At 57.4% G+C, this 19,672-nt stretch overlaps 1 protein-coding gene across 4 annotated transcripts in view; it reads right to left on the reverse strand.

Moving 5' to 3' along the window:
• Positions 1 to 19,132, reverse strand: part of MACROD1 (mono-ADP ribosylhydrolase 1) — a 153,589-nt gene extending 134,457 nt beyond the window's left edge. The window contains exons 1-3 of one of the 4 annotated variants that reach the window (XM_082409638.1): positions 18,539 to 19,132; positions 8,084 to 8,185; positions 7,323 to 7,439 (exon numbers count right to left, since the gene is read on the reverse strand). In XM_082409638.1, the coding sequence (XP_082265764.1) occupies positions 7,323 to 7,439; positions 8,084 to 8,185; positions 18,539 to 18,836 (517 nt within the window). In that variant the 5' untranslated portion in view covers positions 18,837 to 19,132. The remainder of the gene's footprint in view (positions 1 to 7,322; positions 7,440 to 8,083; positions 8,186 to 18,538) is intronic. The other 3 variants (XM_082409637.1, XM_082409640.1, XM_082409639.1) reach the window with 3 other exon arrangements.
• Positions 19,133 to 19,672: the final 540 nt, after the last annotated feature.

The following is a 19,672-nucleotide window of genomic DNA, read 5'->3' on the forward strand; positions in this document are numbered from 1 at the left end:
CTTTGCCACTTCCCTGCTATGTGACCCTGAGCAGGTCACCGTCCCTCTCTGGGCTTCAGATGTTCCCCTGTCTTCCCTACAAGACTGCAGATGCCTTGGCGGCAGGCACTGGGTCATTAAGCCTCACACTGAGCCAGGAACGTCACAAGCAGCCCTCACAAGCAGCAGTCTGCCACTGTCCTCACCTGCATGATGCTTTAGTCCCGTCCAGCCCTGGCTTCTATGACCAACCAAGAGGGGCTGCGTGGGGTCTGGGCTGGGGCAGGGGGAGGGGGCCCAGAGGGGATCACTGGTTCATCCAGTCCCTCCTGCTGCCTGACCAACTCTCAAGGACATCTGATCACTCATTCATTCAACAAACATTTACTGAGTCTCAGGACAAAAGATCATTGGGTCCAAGGTCCATTGCCCACTGTCACGTTCCCTATGGAAGGACAGGAACAATCTGGCTAATAAAGGGAAACTTGCGAGAAGACCTTGGGGCAGAAGGACCTTCCAGGATCCTCGAGTCCCGCCCATCGGCCAGAGCTCGGCTCACTGGCCCAGGCCCTGCGAGCCCTTGAGGGAATCTCAATAATTCAGGAGGGATCCATCATTTATGAATTTATGTAACCGCTTCTCGACCTTGTGGAAATGAGCCTCCCTCCTCCTGCAGTGGTGGAAATCAGGCCTTGGCACAGTCTTTGGTGTCCCGGGCTTTCTAATGTGGGGAGGGAGCTACCTGCACCCCAGGCCTCCCTGTTGGCCTCCCAATCCACTCAGCCCCTCACCCCCAGACTGGACCCAGAGGGAACTTCTGAAAAAGCAAACGTGACGGCATCCTTCTCAAACCCAAGTCTTAAAGATGAGGGTTTGATTCCTGGCTCGGCCTTTTACCCAGCACTGTGGTCCCATACGTGCCTCAGTCTCCTCATCTGTAAACTGGGGGAATATTATTGCCTGCCTCAGAAATGAGGTGATATGTCCAGTGTGGGGGCAGCCCCTGGCCCAGAGGGAACACACAATAACACACTACCCCCACCCAGAAGCAGGGCTTGGTGTGGTGCTCAGGGCAGGGACTGGGGCACAGGACAACCAAGCAACCACAGGAGCAGAAGCCCACCACGAGGCCTCGTGGGGCCAATGAACCCGGACCCATCTTTTCTGCACTGACCACCTAGTCCCCATCCCGCTTCTCTGTTTCCCTGTAGTGAGGACAGATGGCAGCAGACCCACTCTGGGGACCCAAAATTTTAAACCAGAAAAGAAAAGGGAACAAAGAGAAGGTATTCCCAGCTACCCACAAAAAAAGTGGGGGTGGGGATTTCCTGGAGGCTCTTCAGTCTGGCAAACCTTCCCTACCTGTGCCACTACTGTTTAGCTGTGTGGCCTTAGGTAAGTTGCTTCAAGTCTCTGAACCTCAGTTTCCCATTGACACCGTGGGGCTGATATAATAACACCAGGAGGCTAGGAGAGGTAGCATGGGGGGTGGATACAGCCTAGACCTAGAAGGAGACCCTCAGCTCAGGACCCACCACGGCTCATTCCAAGCCCCCCAGAGCTTCCCCTGAGTCCCATCCGCCTCACCCTCCCTGCCAGTGCTCTCCCTCTCTCCCCTTAGAATGTCCTTGTCCAACTTCTAACTCAGATCTCTACTTCTCAGCTCAAGCACTGCCTCCTCCAGGCAGCCCTCCAGATTGCCTCCCACCCTTGCAGGTGTGATTCCCATCCCTCATGCACTTTGCTGTCTCTTCCATTCATATTTTTCACTCTGCATTTGGGAATTGAGATTGAGTCTTCTGTAGCCCAGGACCTACCCCAATGCCTGGTGCACAACAGGCCTGCCATGTACGCCTGCTGATCGAATGAATGAAAGGCTACACATGAGCTTGAATTCTGACTCAGTCACCTGCCAAGCTGGGGCATGTTATTCTCCTTCTTGAGCCTCAGTTTGATCACCGAAAATGGGGATCAGAGTCCTGCTTGCTTTGCGGGGATGCCAAGTGGGCGGCATGGAGGGAGTGGCCGGTCTCACCTGTGCTCCCCAGGGGCCAGGGCCCCAGGAGTCTTCCGTGGCGCACAGGTTCCCGCCCACCCTTCTTGCCCACTGCGGAGAGGCTGCTGCTGAAGCTAGCTGTGGAGGCCCGGCCTCAGTAAACACATTTAAATCTGAAGTGACAGGTAAAGCGATTTACGGAGACAGTTCAGCGTCAGATCACTTCCCACAAGGCAGTCGGCGTCCCTCGGCCCCCCTGCTTGCTAGTCCATCAAGGCGGTCTCTAAATCACTGACTCCGAGCGGTGGCCCAGGGACAGCCAGGGGGCCAGGCTCCTCCGGGCCCTCCTGGCAGCAGAAGGGATGAAGCAAGGGCTTTGGCTGGCTTGCGGAGACCAGGGTGATACAAGCAGCTGGCAGATTTTCACAAATCAAAGCCCCAAGACTTAAGGAAACAGAGCACCACTTCATGCCTTATTTTAAATAAATAAGCAACTTAAAAAAACTCCCAGTGAGGCCAGCTTGTCGCTGTGAAACATGGCTTCCCACCTGTTACTGCACGGCCTGGCCCGCACGCCGGGGCCCCTCAAAGGCTCCCCTGACCCTCCTCGCCTCCCGCGCCCTCTATGCAGAATTAACTGGTCCCTGAGGCGACGCGTGGCACTCTGTTCAGACCTCGCTTCCAGTGCTTTGTCACATTATATTCTACTTAGTTTCTCTCATGCTGACTTTGCAATACTAATTTACAGGGGCTTACTTACTATGCGCCAGCCCTGGGGTGGGGCCAAGGATGCTCCATTTTTCAGATGGGGAAATAGAGGCCTGGAGACGCCTGACCGGAGGCTACAGCACGGCAAGCGGGAGTGCTGGGATTCCCACCTAACTCCTGGCCTCTGTGCCCATGGCCTTGACTCAGTGGCCTGGGACAGCTTTGCAGTTTAATATTCCTTCTGTCTTTGCACAAAGCATCACATTCATCCCTGCTCTGTCCCGTTATGCCCTGAAGGCCAAAGCCGGCAGCCGGACCCTGGACTGGCCAAGAATGGGGGTCTTTCTTTGTGCCAGGACATTTCCTGCCTGGGATTCAGCTGTCTGTCGGGAACTAGGGGCCCACAAGCACAGGCTTGGTAAGCTGGCAAACTCAAGGGCATGGAAGGGACCCCGTCAAGGTCATGCTGCCTCTCCCCATAGTCCCCACCATTCCGTGGCAAAGAGAAGACATAAACACTCCAGAAGCTGAGGCGCCCCCCCCCAAGACCCAAGCTTTCTCTGGAGGAGAGGCTAGGCGTGGCTCTCCCTAGACACAGCCTGGGGGACGTGGGGCCGAGCTGGAGAGGCAGGCGCTGCCCCAGAGAATCTCCTGCTCCAGAATGGGGGCTGCAGGGGCTTCCTGGCTTATCTCACCAGCGTGGCAGCCCAATTTAATTAAGATGGATGCAGTGTGCCCCCGTGGGCAGGAGCCGTGGCCAGCACAGATGGCAGGAGCCTGAGACTCTCCAGACTCTGCCCGAGCAAGTGGCCTCAGCTGGCAGCCACTGGGGCAAGACCAAGGATGGCCCGGGGAGGCCTGCACTGCCCCTGGGGGCTTGAGAGGGTTTGGTCCTGTCCCCTGTGACCTCATGCCCTGCCACCAGCCAGGCACACATCCTTCTACTCTGTCCCAGCCCCCCTCCACATATCATATAACATCATACATCATATTATACACACAACAAATCACACACATATCCACTATTACAGGCACATAATAGCACATACACCCCAGTCACATATCAAGTACCAACAGAGTGGGGTAAAAACCAGCCCTGGACTTCAAATGCCAGGGGAACAGTTGGGAAACTGAGTCTGAGTTTCCAAAGTCCTGAGCGAGGCTGTGGGTGGAGTCACTCTGCAGGGAGGGGAGAAGTGAAGGGAGCAGGAAGGGAGGACACCCAGCCCCTGCCCTCTCCAAGGACCCCCAGGGTCCTCCCTAGGGATGGGAAGAGCGCCTGCGTGGCTGGAGACACCCCCGAGACACAGCTCTTCAGGATGGAGGGGTTCTGGGGGTGCTGACCGCTTTCTCGCACAGGCCCTTCCCAGCCCCCTGCAGGCCTCCCCCTCCATGGTCCCTGCAGCTGGAGCAAGGCCCAGGCAGCGATGGCATCTTCCCTACCCTTCCCCATCTGGCCTCAGGGACAAAGAGAGACTCCCCGCCCCCCACCCCGTCCCGAGAAAATTCACAAGCTCCACAGTGGACCTCAAGCCCCCAGCCCTGTCCGACCCACATGGCTCCCCATGGGCCACAGACCCTGGCGGGGCCAACACTGCCCCTGACTTCAAAAATAAAAATTAAAAAATTCCCACCCCGAGATAATTGCTCGCTCCTTTTCCTCATTGTGGTGGCTCCGCGGTCGGCGCTGAGAAGCAATTATTCAGGGCTAATGATTATAATCAAGTCAAATAGAATTTAATGGACACGTATTCTCTTCCTGCTTGAAACTTTACATATGAATTAAGCACATGTGGGTTTCACGAGGCACAGACCAGATTTATGCAGCCCTGAAAAGCCCCGCGTTGCCGCGACTTTTATTCCGCTAATAAACAGGCTGATTTACGGGCTCTGCTGCGCGCAGGAACCGCGATCTCTGCTGCCCCCTGGTGGGCGGCGGCCCCAGGCCATGGCGGGGGCCCCAGGGAGGATGCCGGAGGGTACCAAAACCACCAAAGACCCCCGAGGTCTGATTAGTGCCAAGGCCACCCAAACACCAGGCTGGGAAAACCTGCAGGGAGGGTCCGCAGGGGATGCAGGCTCTGTGTGGGAGCTCTGGATCCAGGGCCCGCCTCAGCCGTTTTTGGGGGGTTCCAGGCAGGTTCTGGGTCCTCTCTGCTATGAGACTCTTTCCAGAAAAAAAGGAGATCCCGGGAAGACACACCAGGAGGTATTTAGTAAACTGAGGCAGGCAGGGGGAGGCATAGCTGCTCATTTGTAGGAGGTACCAGGATCCCTTGGCATCCCTGGGCCAGGGTTGACGTCCAGTGACTCTGCTGGCATCACTTCTAGCACCGACAACAGCGGTAGGCGCTGAGGGCTCTGTTCATGCCAGGGGCTGCGTGAGCATCACTGTTCATGGGCATCAGACCCTAATATCCCCAACTATCCAGTGGGTGGGTTTCCCACCATTCCCATCATGCAAGCCCAGGCAGGTACATGGAGAAGGGGAGCCCCCAGAAAGACACAGCAAACACTGCCACGCCCAGCCCTGGCGAATCAAATGAAGCCAGGACCAAAGGGCTTCCCTGAGAGCATGAGAGGCTGACAGAACTGCTGCACTCAGAGTCTGGCCAGGCACAAGGGCACTTAGGAAGAGCCATTAATCATGCCTGCAGCCCTGCGAGCAGGCTCCAGAGCCCCCACCCCACTCCATCTGCATTCTGCCCACACCCTGCCTTGGTCCCCACATCCTCCCTCCTGGCCGCCAACCATCAACCTGGCTGGGAAGGAGGTGATAAGATGCCCTACTTTTCCCTCTGGCCACTTTGCAGCTCAGGAAGAAAAGTACCAGTAGGGGGACTTCCCTGATGGCTCAGTGGTTAAGAATCCACCTGCCAATGCAGGGCACACAGGTTCGAGCCCTGGTCCGGGAGGATCCCACATGCCATGAAACAACTAAGCCCGTGCGCCACAACTACTGAAGACCTCGTGCCTAGAGCCTGTGCTCCACAACAAGAGAAGCCACTGCAATGAGAAGCACGCTCACCGCAACCAAGAGTAGACCCCGCTCGCCACAACTAGAGGAAGTCCGCGCACAGCAACGAAGACCCAACACAGCCAAAAATAAATAAATAAAATAAATAAATTTATTAAAAAAAAAAAAAAGTACCAGCGGGGCGCCCCCCACACCCTTGCCAGTGACTCACAGGGCCAAGGGCACTAGGCAGGGCAGCCTCGCAGGCCTGTGGCAATGTCCCCTCAGCCGGGGCCCCAAGGCTTGGTCTTTCCACCTCAGGCCATCCCTCTGGGGTCCAGGCAGCAAGAATACCCTTCTCTCCTGGGCCACTATGACTTGACTTGTCTTAGCCCCGTGTCTCCCCAGATGGAGACCTTGCTGCTACCCACCATCCTAGTGGCCCAAGAGAAACACATCAGAGGAAGCACCAGCAGAAACCCAAAGGTGACCCCACCACTCCCTGCTCCGAGTCAGAACTCCTACCTTCCTGTGACTGGTCACCTGTGCGCTGAAACAGGCAATGAGGGGGGAGGGAACACCCCTGTGGCCACACAGTTCTGCGAACATCAGCGGGGAGACATGCAGAGCAATGCCACTGCCGGAGACGCGACCCAGATCACAGACAAGCGGGCCCAGAGCGGGTGAGCGGCCACCTCTCCCCTGGTCTCTCAAGCCCAGTCGCTTAGCAAGACCAGCACGGGCACCACCAAGACCCAGAGTCACTGGGCCACTCCACGACCTGGCCAGCACTGGGGTCAGCCACTGGCTGCAAGCCCAAGGGTGCGATGAAGGAGATTTGAGACGCTCCTGGGAGCGCCTGAGACTGCGCAGGTGGGGAAGGGCTAGCACAGTGGAGTTTCCCTATGAGTCAGAGCCCAAGACAACGGGGTCTGCCCAGGTCTGCGAACCTTTCTGCAAGAAGGAGGCTGCGTCCTGTGACACTTGGCAACCACAGAGGGGGGATTCGGCCCCCACTCGCCCTTGTCCTGTGAACCACCTGAGCACCTGCTGGACTTGACCGCCCCTTGACACACCACTCCTGACCTCAGCCAGACAACCACTGCCTGAGAGGAGAGCCGCCACCTTCCTCCCTCTCCCAAGATGGGAGAGACACAGCAGACTGCTCAACTCATCACAATAAACTGCCCAGCCAGCAAGAGCCGTTGCAGGAAGCTGACAGGGGTGCAGGGGCCTCTGACCCCACCCTTCTTCTGACATGCTCCCCAACATGCTCCCTCGCCCACCCCAATTAGAAGGGGGGCTGGGAGGGCAGGAGGCGGAGGAAGGAAAGCACTGGTCAGGGGCATCTGCAGCCCCCAAGGTTGGACCACCCCATCTGGCCACCGCCTTCCTGGCAGGGCAGTCCGGCGCAATTCCAGCAGAGCTCTCTCCCTTACCAGCCGCTAATGGGTCTCAGAGCTTCACGGCAACTCAGCCAAGGCGCTCCTGACACAGCAGTCAGGGTTTCAAGGGGAGAGGAGTCCACGCTGCCAACACACTGGGCTCCCGTGGCGCCAGCGGGCCACCTTCATCCAGCCACCCGAGCCTCACTGGAGCCACGTGGCATCCACGCGTGCCTGGCACAGTGACGAGGTGGCCACCCAGGTCTCTGGCTCAGGCTGGCCAGAAGCCCTCACTCACCGGCGTTGACGATGGCGTCCACCTCCAGCTTGGTGATATCACCTCGGAACAGGGAGATCTTCTCGTTGAGCTGCTTGTCCTTCTTGTACTTGGGCTCCTCCACCTTCATGGTCACCCCTGGAACAAGCAGAGGCCGGGGGTGGGGTCACAGAGAGGTCCCCACTGCAGAGTGACCCACCAGTGGCCACCAGTCAGGCAAGCCGCCATCAACTGCCCTCCACCTCCAGAGGCAATGTGCCACGCAAGGACCGATGACACGGTAATGACAGTCCACACTGACTAAGCACCTACTGTGTGCAGCACACACTCATCTCCTTGAATCTTCACAACGCTGCACACAGGTAGAGTATCAATGCCATCCATCCCCATTTTACACACTAGGTAACTGAGGCCTAGGAGGGTTAAGTAACTTGGCCTGGGTTCCCGGTTACCAGGCCTGCAATTTGCAGGGCCTACGTGCTCACCAGGACGCCGCACTGCAGGCCACTACACCAAGCAGCAAATCCCAGCTCCAGCGGCCATGGGATTGCAGGTCTAAGGCTCAGTTTCCCAACGGTATAATGGGGATAAAAACCGAGCCTGCCTCAGGCTGTGTTAATAATTAAATGAGGTGACACTGCAAAGTGCCCCACACATAGCAAGCACTCATAAATGCTGCCGCCATTCTTTTTCTTGGCCTTGTCTTTATGATTCTCTCAAGATATGGGCCTGAAAGGACCACACACCACCCAGCCAGCTGGGCCCCCCAGCGCAGGGCCTACCTTTCGCCGCCTCCTTCCACGTCGGGATCTTCTTCAGCCTGACAAAGTCCCGGCAGAAGTAATGTTCCTCCCGCTGCTTGTCACTCAGGCCCTTCAGAAACGCTGCAGGGGCGGGGCGGGGTGGGCAGGAGAGTCAGGCGGGCCGGGAGAGGAGCAGTCCAGGGGGCCTTCCCACCGCCCACAGGTCTCCTATCCTCACGGGGATGCTCGTCCAAGGATGCAAAGCAGCCCCGCACGCCCATCCTTCCCGCGAGCACGCAGGGAGGGGCGTGGAAGGAGGGTCCCCTAGAAGATCTTGCTGTGCCCTCTCTGTTAGGAGGGGAAACTGAGGCCCATGGAGGTGGAGGGTGTCTCTCAGGCACCACAGACCTGAGTTCAGAATTCAACTCTGCCGCTTTCCAGTTGCGTCCACACCTCTGGGTCCCTAATACCTTCAAGACAGCCCTTGCAGACTAATTTCAAGCTTACTCATACATGCTAAGGCCAGGCAGGTCGGCGGCACTGACTCAGTTACATCATCCGTCAGTTACATCATCATCGTCGTTATTTGTAGGCAGCAGGACACAGGGAACCAGGACACCCGTGCTCCTCAAAGAGCCACAGAACCAAGCAGGTCTGGTGCCCGTTTGTGACAAACCCCCTGCATTGGCAGAGGGCTCCCCGCGGAGAGATGCCCACTGGGGTGAGTCATGGATCAAGGGAGTGGCTGGAATTGTCCCCATTTTACAGATAAAGAAACAGGCTCAGGAAGGTCAGGAAGCCACCCGTGGTCATACAGCTAGTGAGTGGGAAGCCAGGCCCCCCATCCACTCACAGACTCTGGGTCCACCCAGGCTGGGTCCCCTGCTGGGCCTGGTCTTCCCTTTGGGCGGCCCCAGGCAGGGGAGCATCTCTCCAGAGCAGGAGTCCAGGCTCGCGGCTCGTGGGCTCCCCCTGCCGGCCTGAGGCCACCAGGGCAGCCGGGCTCTCAGCCCAGCCTTCTCCTCCTCCACCACACACTCCCCAGATGGAGCAGCCCCCAGTGACCACCAGGGGAGGGGGAGACGACAAAGAGGAAAGACCACAGTCAAGGAACCCAAAAAGCATCAGAAAATGTGCAGAGGTAGGAGGGCAATTAGAGGGGGTAGGGGGAGAGGTAGGGTCTGTCTGCTGGAGCCTTCTGTGGAAAGGCAGAGACGGACAGATATTCAAGAGACAGGTGGGTCCCCCACATGTGCCTCTGCCCTGCCACAGTCAGTCCATCCAAGCCTCTGCTCCTCAAGATGCCCGAGGAGCCTGGAAAGGGCCCCGTTCACAGTCCAGCTCAACACTGTAGGGAATTATTACAAAAAGCTCGTTACACCTTGAATCTGCTTACACCAACTCCAGCTCAAGATAGAACCACACTCTCCGGCAGCCACTTCCCACCCCCTTCCCTAGACACCCATCACACACAGGTCCTACACGTGGTGCTGGGGATCCAACCCCCAGCAGTGCAGACGTGGTCCTGGCCCTCGTGCATTTATAATGCAGCAGGGGAGACAGAGGCTGACCAGGCTTTACCCAATCAAGCAAGCAATCCAAATTCCAAGAAGTGCTATGGGACGCTCGGGGACTGGGAGAGGAGGTAGCCGGACCCCCAGTCCAGGGGGGCTTAGCGGAGACTGGGAAGAGGACTGAGAGGTAGCCAGGGTAGGGAAGGGTGTTCCACCATCCGGAACAGCATGTTCGAGGTCCTGGGTGGGTGCAATCCAGGGTGTGGGGCAGGGGGCAAGCGCAGGGGAGAACGATGCTGCGGGGAGACAGGGGCGCCCAAATCAGATTAACAATGCTTCCACCAGGTAGAGATTAAGAATCCCCCCCACAGCAGTGCCATGCTCATTCTTTCTGAGGCAAGGGTATCCAGCGTGGACAGTCCCCTCTGTCACTAGAGTCCCTGGATACTCACAGCCCATTTCCCAGCCTCCTTCTCAAGGGTCTGCCCTCCCCATGATCTGAGAAACAGGCCAAGAGCTCCTACTTTAAACGCTCCTTTCTTTGTGTGTTGGGGGGAGGGGATGGTGCTGGTATTTGAAGGAACTGAAGTGCTTCTCCAAGCCTTGCTTGCCTTCTTCTGTAAAATGGGGGCACAGAAAGCTCCCTCGCGTTAAATGAGAAGCAGAACAGGCTTAGTTGGGCACAAAACAAAAGCACTCAGCTGCCGGCAGACGGTACCACCAAGCAAAGAACGGGCTCGGCTCCATCCAGGCTCTGCCCCTCCCTGGCAGTCTGAATACACATCAGTCAGTTAACAGACATTTACTGAGGACCCACCATGCACCAAACCTGGGAGGCGAGGTGAGGTCTGGGGCCTGACCGAGCAGAGGGGCGGCCGGGACAGCTTCCTGGAAGAGGTACCCCCAGTTTCTCTGGTCTGCCCCAGGAGCTGCAAATCGCTCGAGAAACTCCCACCAACCAAGCAGAGGCTCCCTCTAAATTCTTCATCTTCCCCAGGTGGCCACTCCAGCTGCTCCTTTGGAAGCGGGTGCCCCCTCCCCTTCTCCCTCTCCCAAGGCTCCTCCGCTTGTCCTCCCGGCCAGCCATCCAGCGGATGCTGCCTCCCCCTCCCACCAAGGCGGGAACACCCCCCCACACCTGCCCATACCTCGTTCTCCCTCCCTCAGGTCACTGGGCACGAAGGTCCTTCCTCCCAGCCGAGGCCGCCCAGCTCACCTTCCCAAGGACTCACTCCTGCGGCTCCCCCTCCACTGGACTGTCCTGCCTGCCCTCAAACACCTTCTGGTGTACCCCGGCTTTTAAAACAAAACCCTCCCTCAACCACGCATTCCACACGCTGTAGCTGTGGCCTCGTTTCTCTGCCCCACTCCACTGTCTACACTCGCTGTCTCCACTTCCTCCTCCCCCTGACCCCACCTCTCCATCAAGACCAAGGTCAGAGGCACCACACTGGCCACTTGTCCTTATTCAGTGGCCCTTCCTGGCCTCCCCTGTACGCTCAGCACCCCCAACCCCTTCTTTCTTCTCAGGACCCCCTACTTCCAATCCCAGGCTGCTCGCTGGCCCCCCTTCTCAGCCTCCTTGCTGCCTCCCCTCTTCCTTAATCTACAGCCTCTCCCTGGGTTTTCACATCAGTTCCACGCATTCGAAAACACTCATGATCCCAAGGCTGCACCTCCAGCCCCTCACCTCTCCCGAGCGTCTGCTCCCCAAGGCCCACAGCCTGCTCTCATCCCCAAATGCTCTGTGTGCAGAACTGAACTTCTGACCTCTCCATCCTTCCTCCTTCTCAGTGAACGGCCCCAGACTTTGCTGGGGCCCCAAACCAAGAGTCTTTCCTTTCTCTTCTTCCCTCTTCCATCCATCTGCAGGCTGTTAGATTTATCCCCCCAATACCACAGACACCATGCCTTCTGCTACTCCCAGCAGGGCTAAGCCTGCGTCATTGATTGCACCCTAGACCCCTCTGGAAGCGCCCCACCCACCCCGGCCAGCTGACTCCCTGTGTCCATCCTATGGTCTGTTCCTAACACAGCAGCCCAGAGATATTAGGGACAGAAGTCAGATAGAAGCTGTCTCTCTGTGTGAAGCTCAGTTCAAACTCCAAGTCCTTGCCAGGGCTTGGAGAGCCTGCCTCTTTCCCAACCTCCTCCCGTGCTACCCTCCCCACTGCACTTCACCCTGCCCACAGCCCCTCAGCCTTTCAGTTCCCCCAACAGCCAAGCTGTTTCCCGCCTCAGGGCCCTTGTACCTGCTGTGCCTCCTGCCTGGTCTTCCTTTACAGTTCCCTCCTCATTGCCCTCCCCCTCCCAGAGCAGCTGCCTCCCCTACCATCTGTGCTTTGCTTGACCTTGGCCATATGGGGATATGTCATGTTTATGTTGGATTCCCAGCACCTGGCACAGCATAAAGCATGTGTGAGTGTCCCTGGGCATCTGTGGGATGAATCAATGAACCAAGGAGCTGAGACCTGAAGGTTGCGGGCAAGTTTGCTAACAGAACAGGGTCTTCCAGGAGGAGGGAACAACGCATGCAAAAGCCCTGAGGTCGGAGAGAGCATACGGGTGGGGAAATGGAGAGACATCTAGAACAGCTGGACGGGACAGCAAAAGCAAGGCTCTGGCAGCCTCCCCCGGCTTGTCTGAGGCATTTGCTGGCCCACAGCCCGGCCGCTGCTGGGGTTTTGATTCCGCTCGTGCTCCTTGGTCCCCCCAGGTTTGGGCTCATGACCTCCCACCATCATGTTCATGGGCAAGGTGCTCAGCCTCCGTTTTCTCATCTCTACAATAGGGACAAGGCCGGCCTTCCGTGGCACCCAAGCTTGCTGTGAACAAGAAGACTGGCTGCGAAAACACAGAGGAAGCTGTCGAGTGCGATAGACACATCAGATACATTCACTCTCTCCTGTGTGTGAAATAAGAAGGCCCAAAGAGAGCAAACGAAAACAAGACAAAACTTGGGAGGGGAAACATTATTTTTCCAACTTGGGGCAAAGCAGGTGCAGGAGCTTTTTAAGTTATTTGGGTCCCCATATTTATCATCTTGCACAATTGTGACCAAAGGCCCCCTCCGAGGCCTTGGCATGCCCAAGTGCCAGTACTCAGAGCTGGCTGGACCTGCGGCCAGAGTGCAGGCCCGTACTGTGACACTGGAGGGGCTGGTCAGCCAGAGCCCAGACCAACCCCACAGGACTCCCAAGACCGGAGTCCCTCTGGCTGAGGCAGGCCCCAGGCACCCCACGGAACTAGTCTGGGATGCCCCGAGATGGCTCAGGTCCCCGAGCAGACACCATCTGGCAGATGCCACCACCTTGCTTTACAAAAGCAGTAGAGCAATCGCCCTGGCCACAGGCAAGCAAAAGGAAGCCAGGGCGGGACCCAGCCCAGGGCTCTGTCCTGCACTGTCCTCCCCAGTACCCGAGGTCTGCTCTGAGTGACCCACAGCCCGCGCAGTCCTCTCTCTCCAGCAAAGACCAAAACACGACTCCGCTTCCCGGAGACGTCAAAGAAAGACCGTCAGAGCTTCCAGCTCAGCTACCGGCTGACAAGGCGCCAACCCTGGGGACACCTGTCAGCCTGCCCTTCCGGCCTGTGGTCCCCAAGCGCACACCTCTCAAGGCCAGTGTGCGGGGTGCCGTGTCCTCACTCATCTCCAGAACAAGGTTGCAGCCTGACTGACCCCGAGGGGCTACAGGCTGCACTGCTCTCTGATGTATGGGAAAGGAGAAGCCAGCTGAGGACTGGAGCGCTGTCTTCACAGCCTCAGCTTCACCGTCAGCGGGGCCGCCCCCAGGCCCTCCTCACTCGCTCTGGGAGGAGGAGAAGCAGGACCCTTACGGTGGGCACATGCCCCACGCATTTATAACACACGCTACCTCCCTCTGCCAGGACAGGTGCCGACTTAAAGCACAAGTGAGTTTTATTTTTCTTATAAAAGATGTACAACATACGTTTTAATTTTCTTTCTTTTTTGGAGAGGCGAGAGTATTTCACAGCTCAGTGAGACAGGTGCTGTAAAAGGATGTTTGCAGTAAATTTTGATGGGGAGGCCTGACCCCAGATGAAGCTTTCAGCGGCTCCCGGGCACGAAAGCCGAGCTGGAGGAAGCAGGCTGCGTCAGAACCATAAAGTGCACCGGGTGAACGGGAATTCAATGATGTGTTTTAAGAAGTGTCTTTATGGCACTTCACAAGATGGTGTTCGGAAAGGTGAGGGCAGGCTGGCACGGAGGGAGGCTCCTCTTCTGGAGAAGGGTGGGTGGGCAGGGCTGGTAACAGCTGGGCTCTGGGAACACGGCGGTGGGGGCATTAATCACCTCTCACCGTCCCCCAAGAGCAGGGGCTCGTCAAAGCCTATGGCACGAGCAAAGGGGAGACGGCACGAGGCACGTTGGAGCTTTTCTGCTCTCCCAGACCCCCTCGCCTCCACCGGCACCGGGACGTGCCAAGGCTGCTTCCCCAGAAGACAGGTGGGAGAAGCCCACCCAATTCCCAGGTGTGCCTGGGAAATTTTCTGGTTCGGCAGTCGAATCAGATAAATCATCCGCTCTGCATGAAATTCCACAGGGGTTGAAATCAGTCTTTGCCCTGCCCCATGCAAACAGGCTGGAACACAAGCCCTATCCTGAGCCACCAGGGAGAGGAAACAGGGCTCAGGACCTGAGGGCCAGGGTTCTAGCATTTGACACCATGGGGGAGACAAGTTTATATAAGCCCAGTGTCCCCATGGCCAGAACAGGGCAGAGAAAGGAGACAGACCCAAGGGGCGACAAGGGATGGGGGGCATTGGGAGGTGACAAGGGGGGGCACTGGGGACCCTTTGGCCGCTGTGTACAAAATGGTTTCTAATGTGATCCCAGCACAACCTACAAATCGGGTGCTGTTGGTCCCATCTTACAGATGAGGAAACTGAGGCTCAGGGAGCATGGAAGCAGCGGTGCCAGGGCTTGCCACGTCTGATGACACCAATGCCCGTTCTCTTTTTTAGCACACAGCTCTGCCCCTACCGCAGGTCAGAAGGAGGATCTGTGCCCTTCTCCTGGAGACCAGGCCCCTCCTGTGGTGGCAAAGCCCCCAAATACCCCAGTGTCTGAACTTAAGTCCCCTCACACCCAACTGCCTTACAGCAGGACTGTTTCCACAATCTTCTGATGAAAAGGCACAACCTGGCGGGGACGGGTGGTAATGAGACACTCCAGAACTGAGGGAATTAAATTATAGAAATTAACCCCTGGCCAGTGAAATCAAATACTGCAGAGGTCTCTCAAAAAGACTGAATGTCTCCTAGCCAGGAAGGTCAGCCTGATGATATTTTCTTACCTAGAGAAAGAATAGGTCCACAGAAAGAATAGGTCCATAGAAGTGAGCAGTCAGCTTGAACCCAGGAAAAAGGAATGTGCAGAACCCAGGCAGAATTTGGCTATCTGTCCAGAGGACTCGCTGGGCCATGGACTGAGGCATCTGCACCTGGGGCCCAGAGCAGGCACTCAGCAGTGCATTTGTACTGGAACACTGAGCAACCGCCCGGGGAAGGGCATCCTCAGTGGGTAGGCGCACACCTGGCAGGGAAGCTTGCCCAGCCTGCCCAGGGCAGTGGGATCAGCTTCCAAAATCATTCAACCAGCTCCCTAGTTGAGAACACCTGCTGCTGAGCAAACTTAAGACTATGAATTGGCTTCCACATGGCTTTTCCACAAGGAGAGGAGGCCCTGCCCAGGTGCACGAGCTTCCAGACCCACAGCTATTACATTTCCCCAGCGTGAACTGCACCTCAACCCTCTGAACTATACATCAGTCTCTTGTGAGTTTGGTTACTATGTGCCAGTCTTTGAGAGAGGATCATCTCAGGCATAGACAGGCATTTAGAGGTCGGGCTTCCCTGGTGGCGCAGTGGTTGAGAATCTGCCTGCCAATGCAGGGGACATGGGTTCGAGCCCTGGTCTGGGAAGATCCCACATGCCGCGGAGCAACTGGGCCCGTGAGCCACAACTACTGAGCCTGCGCGTCTGGAGCCTGTGCCCCGCAATAAGAGAGGCCACGACAGTGAAAGGCCCGCGCATCGCGATGAAAAGCGGCCCCCGCTTGCTGCAACTAGAGAAAGCCCTCGCATAGAAACGAAAGACCCAACACAGCCAAAAATAAATAAATTAATTAACTAATTTAAAAAAAAAATGTATAGAGGCCTATGTAGGTATATCCCCAACAGAAAGATGAGCACATGTCCATCAAAGACATGTACAAGGATATTCACAACAGCTTTATTCCCAACAGTCCCAAACTGGAAACCAAATGCCCATCAACAGGAGACTGGGTGCACAAACTGTAGTACATCCACACCACGGAATATTACACAGCAGTAAAAAAGAGCAAACTGTCGGTACACCCAATAATGTGGACGAATCACACAGATATTAGTAAAAAGAACTGGACACACTGTATGCCTCTGGTGATATGAAGTTCAAGAAGAAACAAAATGAATAGATAGAAAAATGATTAGCAGTAAGGGGTACTGATTGGAAAGGGGCTCAAAGGAACCTTGTGGGGCGATGGCAATGTTCTGCCTATTGATCAAAGCAGTGGTTACACAGCAGTATACGTAGGTAAATGAACACTGATTGTAGGAATTCCCTGGCTGTCCAGTGGTTAGGACTCGGCACTTTCACTGCTGGGGGCCCGTGTTCAGTCCCTGGTCGGGGAACTGAGATCCTGCAAGCCGAGCAGCGTGGCCAAATAAATAAATAGATAAAGGATCAAAGCTTGGACTCCAATCAGAGGCAGAATCCAGTTGAGGCAGTCCCTCAGTGCGGTGGTTTCAAAAATATGCCCCAAATTCTTTGATCCTCTTTCCTCCCAAAGGTGGAAACTAATTTCCCTCCCCTTGAATGTGGGCCAGATGAGACATTTGGGCAACAGCCATTTCACAGGAGTGAGCCATCTGGGAAGGGCTCACTCCACCCCTAACCAAGTCCCCGCCAACCTCCTGAGAAACCCTGAGCCTGACCACCCAGCTAAGCTACTCCCAGCTTCCTGAGCCTCAGAGACTGTGAGATAATATAAATGTTTGCTGTTTTAAGCCACCACGTGTCTGGGTAATCTGTTATTATGCAGCAATAGGTAACTAAGACACAGAGACGTCTCTGTGTCTCACCCCCACAAACTACCACCTAACGGCTGCTGGGGAGCGGGCGGCTTCACACCTAGGGCTGGGGTTCCTGGGGCAAGCCCACCCTCCTCACACTGCCCCCTGACTGGACACTGGCACTCAGGCGGCCCCATCTGCCACGGCTTCTTTGCAGCACTGACCTCTACCTGGCATTGTCTCATTGCCTTGATCACATCCTCTACTGTTTCTTCCCCCTAAGCTCCGTGAGGGCAGGGTCCTTGCCTGTCTCCCCAGCACAACAGTGCTGGCTACATAGAAGGCACTCGATAAACATGGACTGAATGAATGGAAATCCCAGCTCCTAGCAGAGAGCAGCCTGGGAATCCCTGACCCATCAGCTTCATGAGGTCTGGAAGTTTTCAGTGGCACCCAGGAATGGGAGGGGCAGAGAGCTGGGTCCTAGAAAAAGTGGCAGATCCAGGAACAGGTGCCTGGGCCCCTGGCCTCCCCAGCTCTCTTTCCCACCACCCTGGGTTACTGTTCTCTGACAGAGAAGGGAAAGCAGGGCTCCCTGTGGGGACAGTCCCCGTACCGGGGGGCCAGCCCCCTACTCCCCACCCTGAACGGTGTTCTGGGGCCAGGGCTGAAGGGCTGACAAGCACTCCTTGTGTTCCCGGAGCAAAGTCAAGTGCTTCCTGCTGGTGCTTTAAGATCCCAGTGAAGGCAATGCAATTCATGACAGTGGTAAGTCATCTTGAACTCTACCTCCAATCCCAAGAGGATGCCTTCCCTTTGCCCGCAACCACAGCCCGCCCTAGGCCTGCCTTCCCAACCCAATTGGCTGAATCCACTTCACCACAACGGCCCAGCCAATGAGCTGTTGTCCCTGCTCTTTTGAAAGGGGATCCAGCCCGAACAGTCACAAGAGCCCAGGGAGCAGGCCCTGAAGGGCAGGGGCAGCTGGACAGGCAGCCGGGGCTATTTGGGGCTCTGCAGGTCAGGTTGCCTGCCTTCCCTGCTCTATTCGGGCCCAGAGTCCAGCCCTGGGATTCATGACCACCAGGACTCATGCCCTGCCCCAGAGCGGGAGGAAATGGCTTGATTCCTGGGTAGGGGGTGGGAGGGGGGAGGGCGGAGGGGGCGGCGGGGGGGTCACTGTTCTCATAGGCACAACGCCCCACCTCTGCCCTGCCCCGCAGCTCCTCTGTCCTGTGTCCCCCAGGAATAAGGCAGAGAGTGCTCACAAGTGTCCAGAGGCCAACGTTAAGGGCAAAAGGGCACCAAACCACGTGCCTAGAGAGGCAGGCCCCCGGGGTAGGCGTGGGGGAGGTGGAACCGGCCTGCTCAGGGAGGCCACTCCTTGTGGCTATCTGATCCCACCAGGTGGGATGCCAGCCCCAGAGCTGTCCCCTCAGCCCATTCCCTGCCACTCTGCCTAAAATGCCACCCCTTGAGAAACCATGCTATGCAAAACATGGGGAGTTCAGAGCCTACTGTCAGATCCTGAAGCAAACTCCAAGTGACCTTGGCCTATTGGCTCTGGCACTGGGCCTCAGTTTCCCTCGTGCACAACAGATTAAGGTACTAGGTCTTGGATGCTCCCTGGGGGTGCCCAGCAACACATTTCAATGGCGTGAGGCCACCCTCCTCACACTGCCCCCCACTGGGGACCTGGACCTGGTCGGGGCGGTGAAGCAGTTTATGGGGCTGGGCACATGGGGGGCGTGGCTGTTAATGGGGGTCCATACCGGGGCACATGGGACCTTAACTTCCCCAGTTCTCCGGGGTGGACGAGGCTGCTGGTGGGGTGCTGTCCAGCCGGAGAAGGCCCACGTAGAGCCGCCCTCGCCCCTCGCGCCCCCCTCCTGCTTACACTTACATTTTGCCTCCTTCCAGTCGGTGGAGGTGCTCAGGTCCACCTTCGCCGCCATGGCCAGGGGGGCCCAGGTGCGCACCCCGGCTCTCCGCCCCACCGCCGCCGCCCCCCAAGCCCCAACTCCCGCTGGGGTCCGCGCGCGCGGGTCGTACGCGCCCAGGGACGCCGGGGGACCGCACGCAGTGCTGCGGGTCCGCGTGGCACCCGCCGAGGGGCCGGGCCAGGGGCGCCGGGCGCCGAGCAGCTGCCCCGCCGCGCGCAGCTGTGCCAGGCGGCCGGACACTCGGCTCTGCAGAGACATGAGCGGGCGGCGCGGGGCGGCTCCCCGCCCACTTCGACTCTATTTACGGTGCTCGGGGAGTCTCTCCCTTATTTACTCGGGAAGCAGGTGACGCGTGCCAACCCGCGGCGACCTGCTCAGGAGCCAGCGGGCCGCGCGGCCAGAAAACCCAGGCGCGCCGCTGGGCACCCTGGAACTTGTAGTCCGGGCCGCTGACGGGCCCCCGCACTCGTATACACACGTGCGCGCCCCGCCCGGCCAGCGGGGTCGCGCTGCGCCTGAGCCCCGCTCTCGCAGGGTCGCGCGTCCGCCGTGCGCCTCCTCTTGGGGCTGTCTCGGCCGCCGCCAACTTCCTGGTGGGAGGTGCCTCCCGCCCCCGGCCCCGCCCCTCTGGCCGGGTGTACTGAGCCGAGCGCGGCTGCCTAAGGGTCACCCGGGACCCACCCTACCCCCAGTCCCCGGGAGCCGCGCGTCCCCGCCGGCGATGGGGAGGTAACGAGTGGCACGAACAGGTACGTCCGGTTGGGCGACTTTCCCCAGGCCGCTGCGCTGCTGCTTCTTAGCCGGCGGCGGCAGGAACCGAATCTAGAGCAGCTAGGGAGGCAAAGGTGGAAATCGTGTAATTTGAAGGCAGAAAATTAGAGTTCCAAGTGGCCTTCTCGGTGGAAGAATTGGGGTGATTTTTTTTCTTTATATTTTTCCTAATTTTTTACAAGGACTATAAGGATGGATTTTTTTAATATAAATATTTTAATGTCTTTCTATACCATTTTATTATTTGATAAATATGATACTGGATATTTTTTTGTTTGTTTTTGGCCGCCTCCCGTGGCTTGCGGGATCTTAGTTCCCCGACC

The sequence above is a fragment of the Balaenoptera physalus genome, assembly GCF_965194825.1.
Source record: "Balaenoptera physalus genome assembly, chromosome: 10".
Taxonomy (NCBI): domain Eukaryota; kingdom Metazoa; phylum Chordata; class Mammalia; order Artiodactyla; family Balaenopteridae; genus Balaenoptera; species Balaenoptera physalus.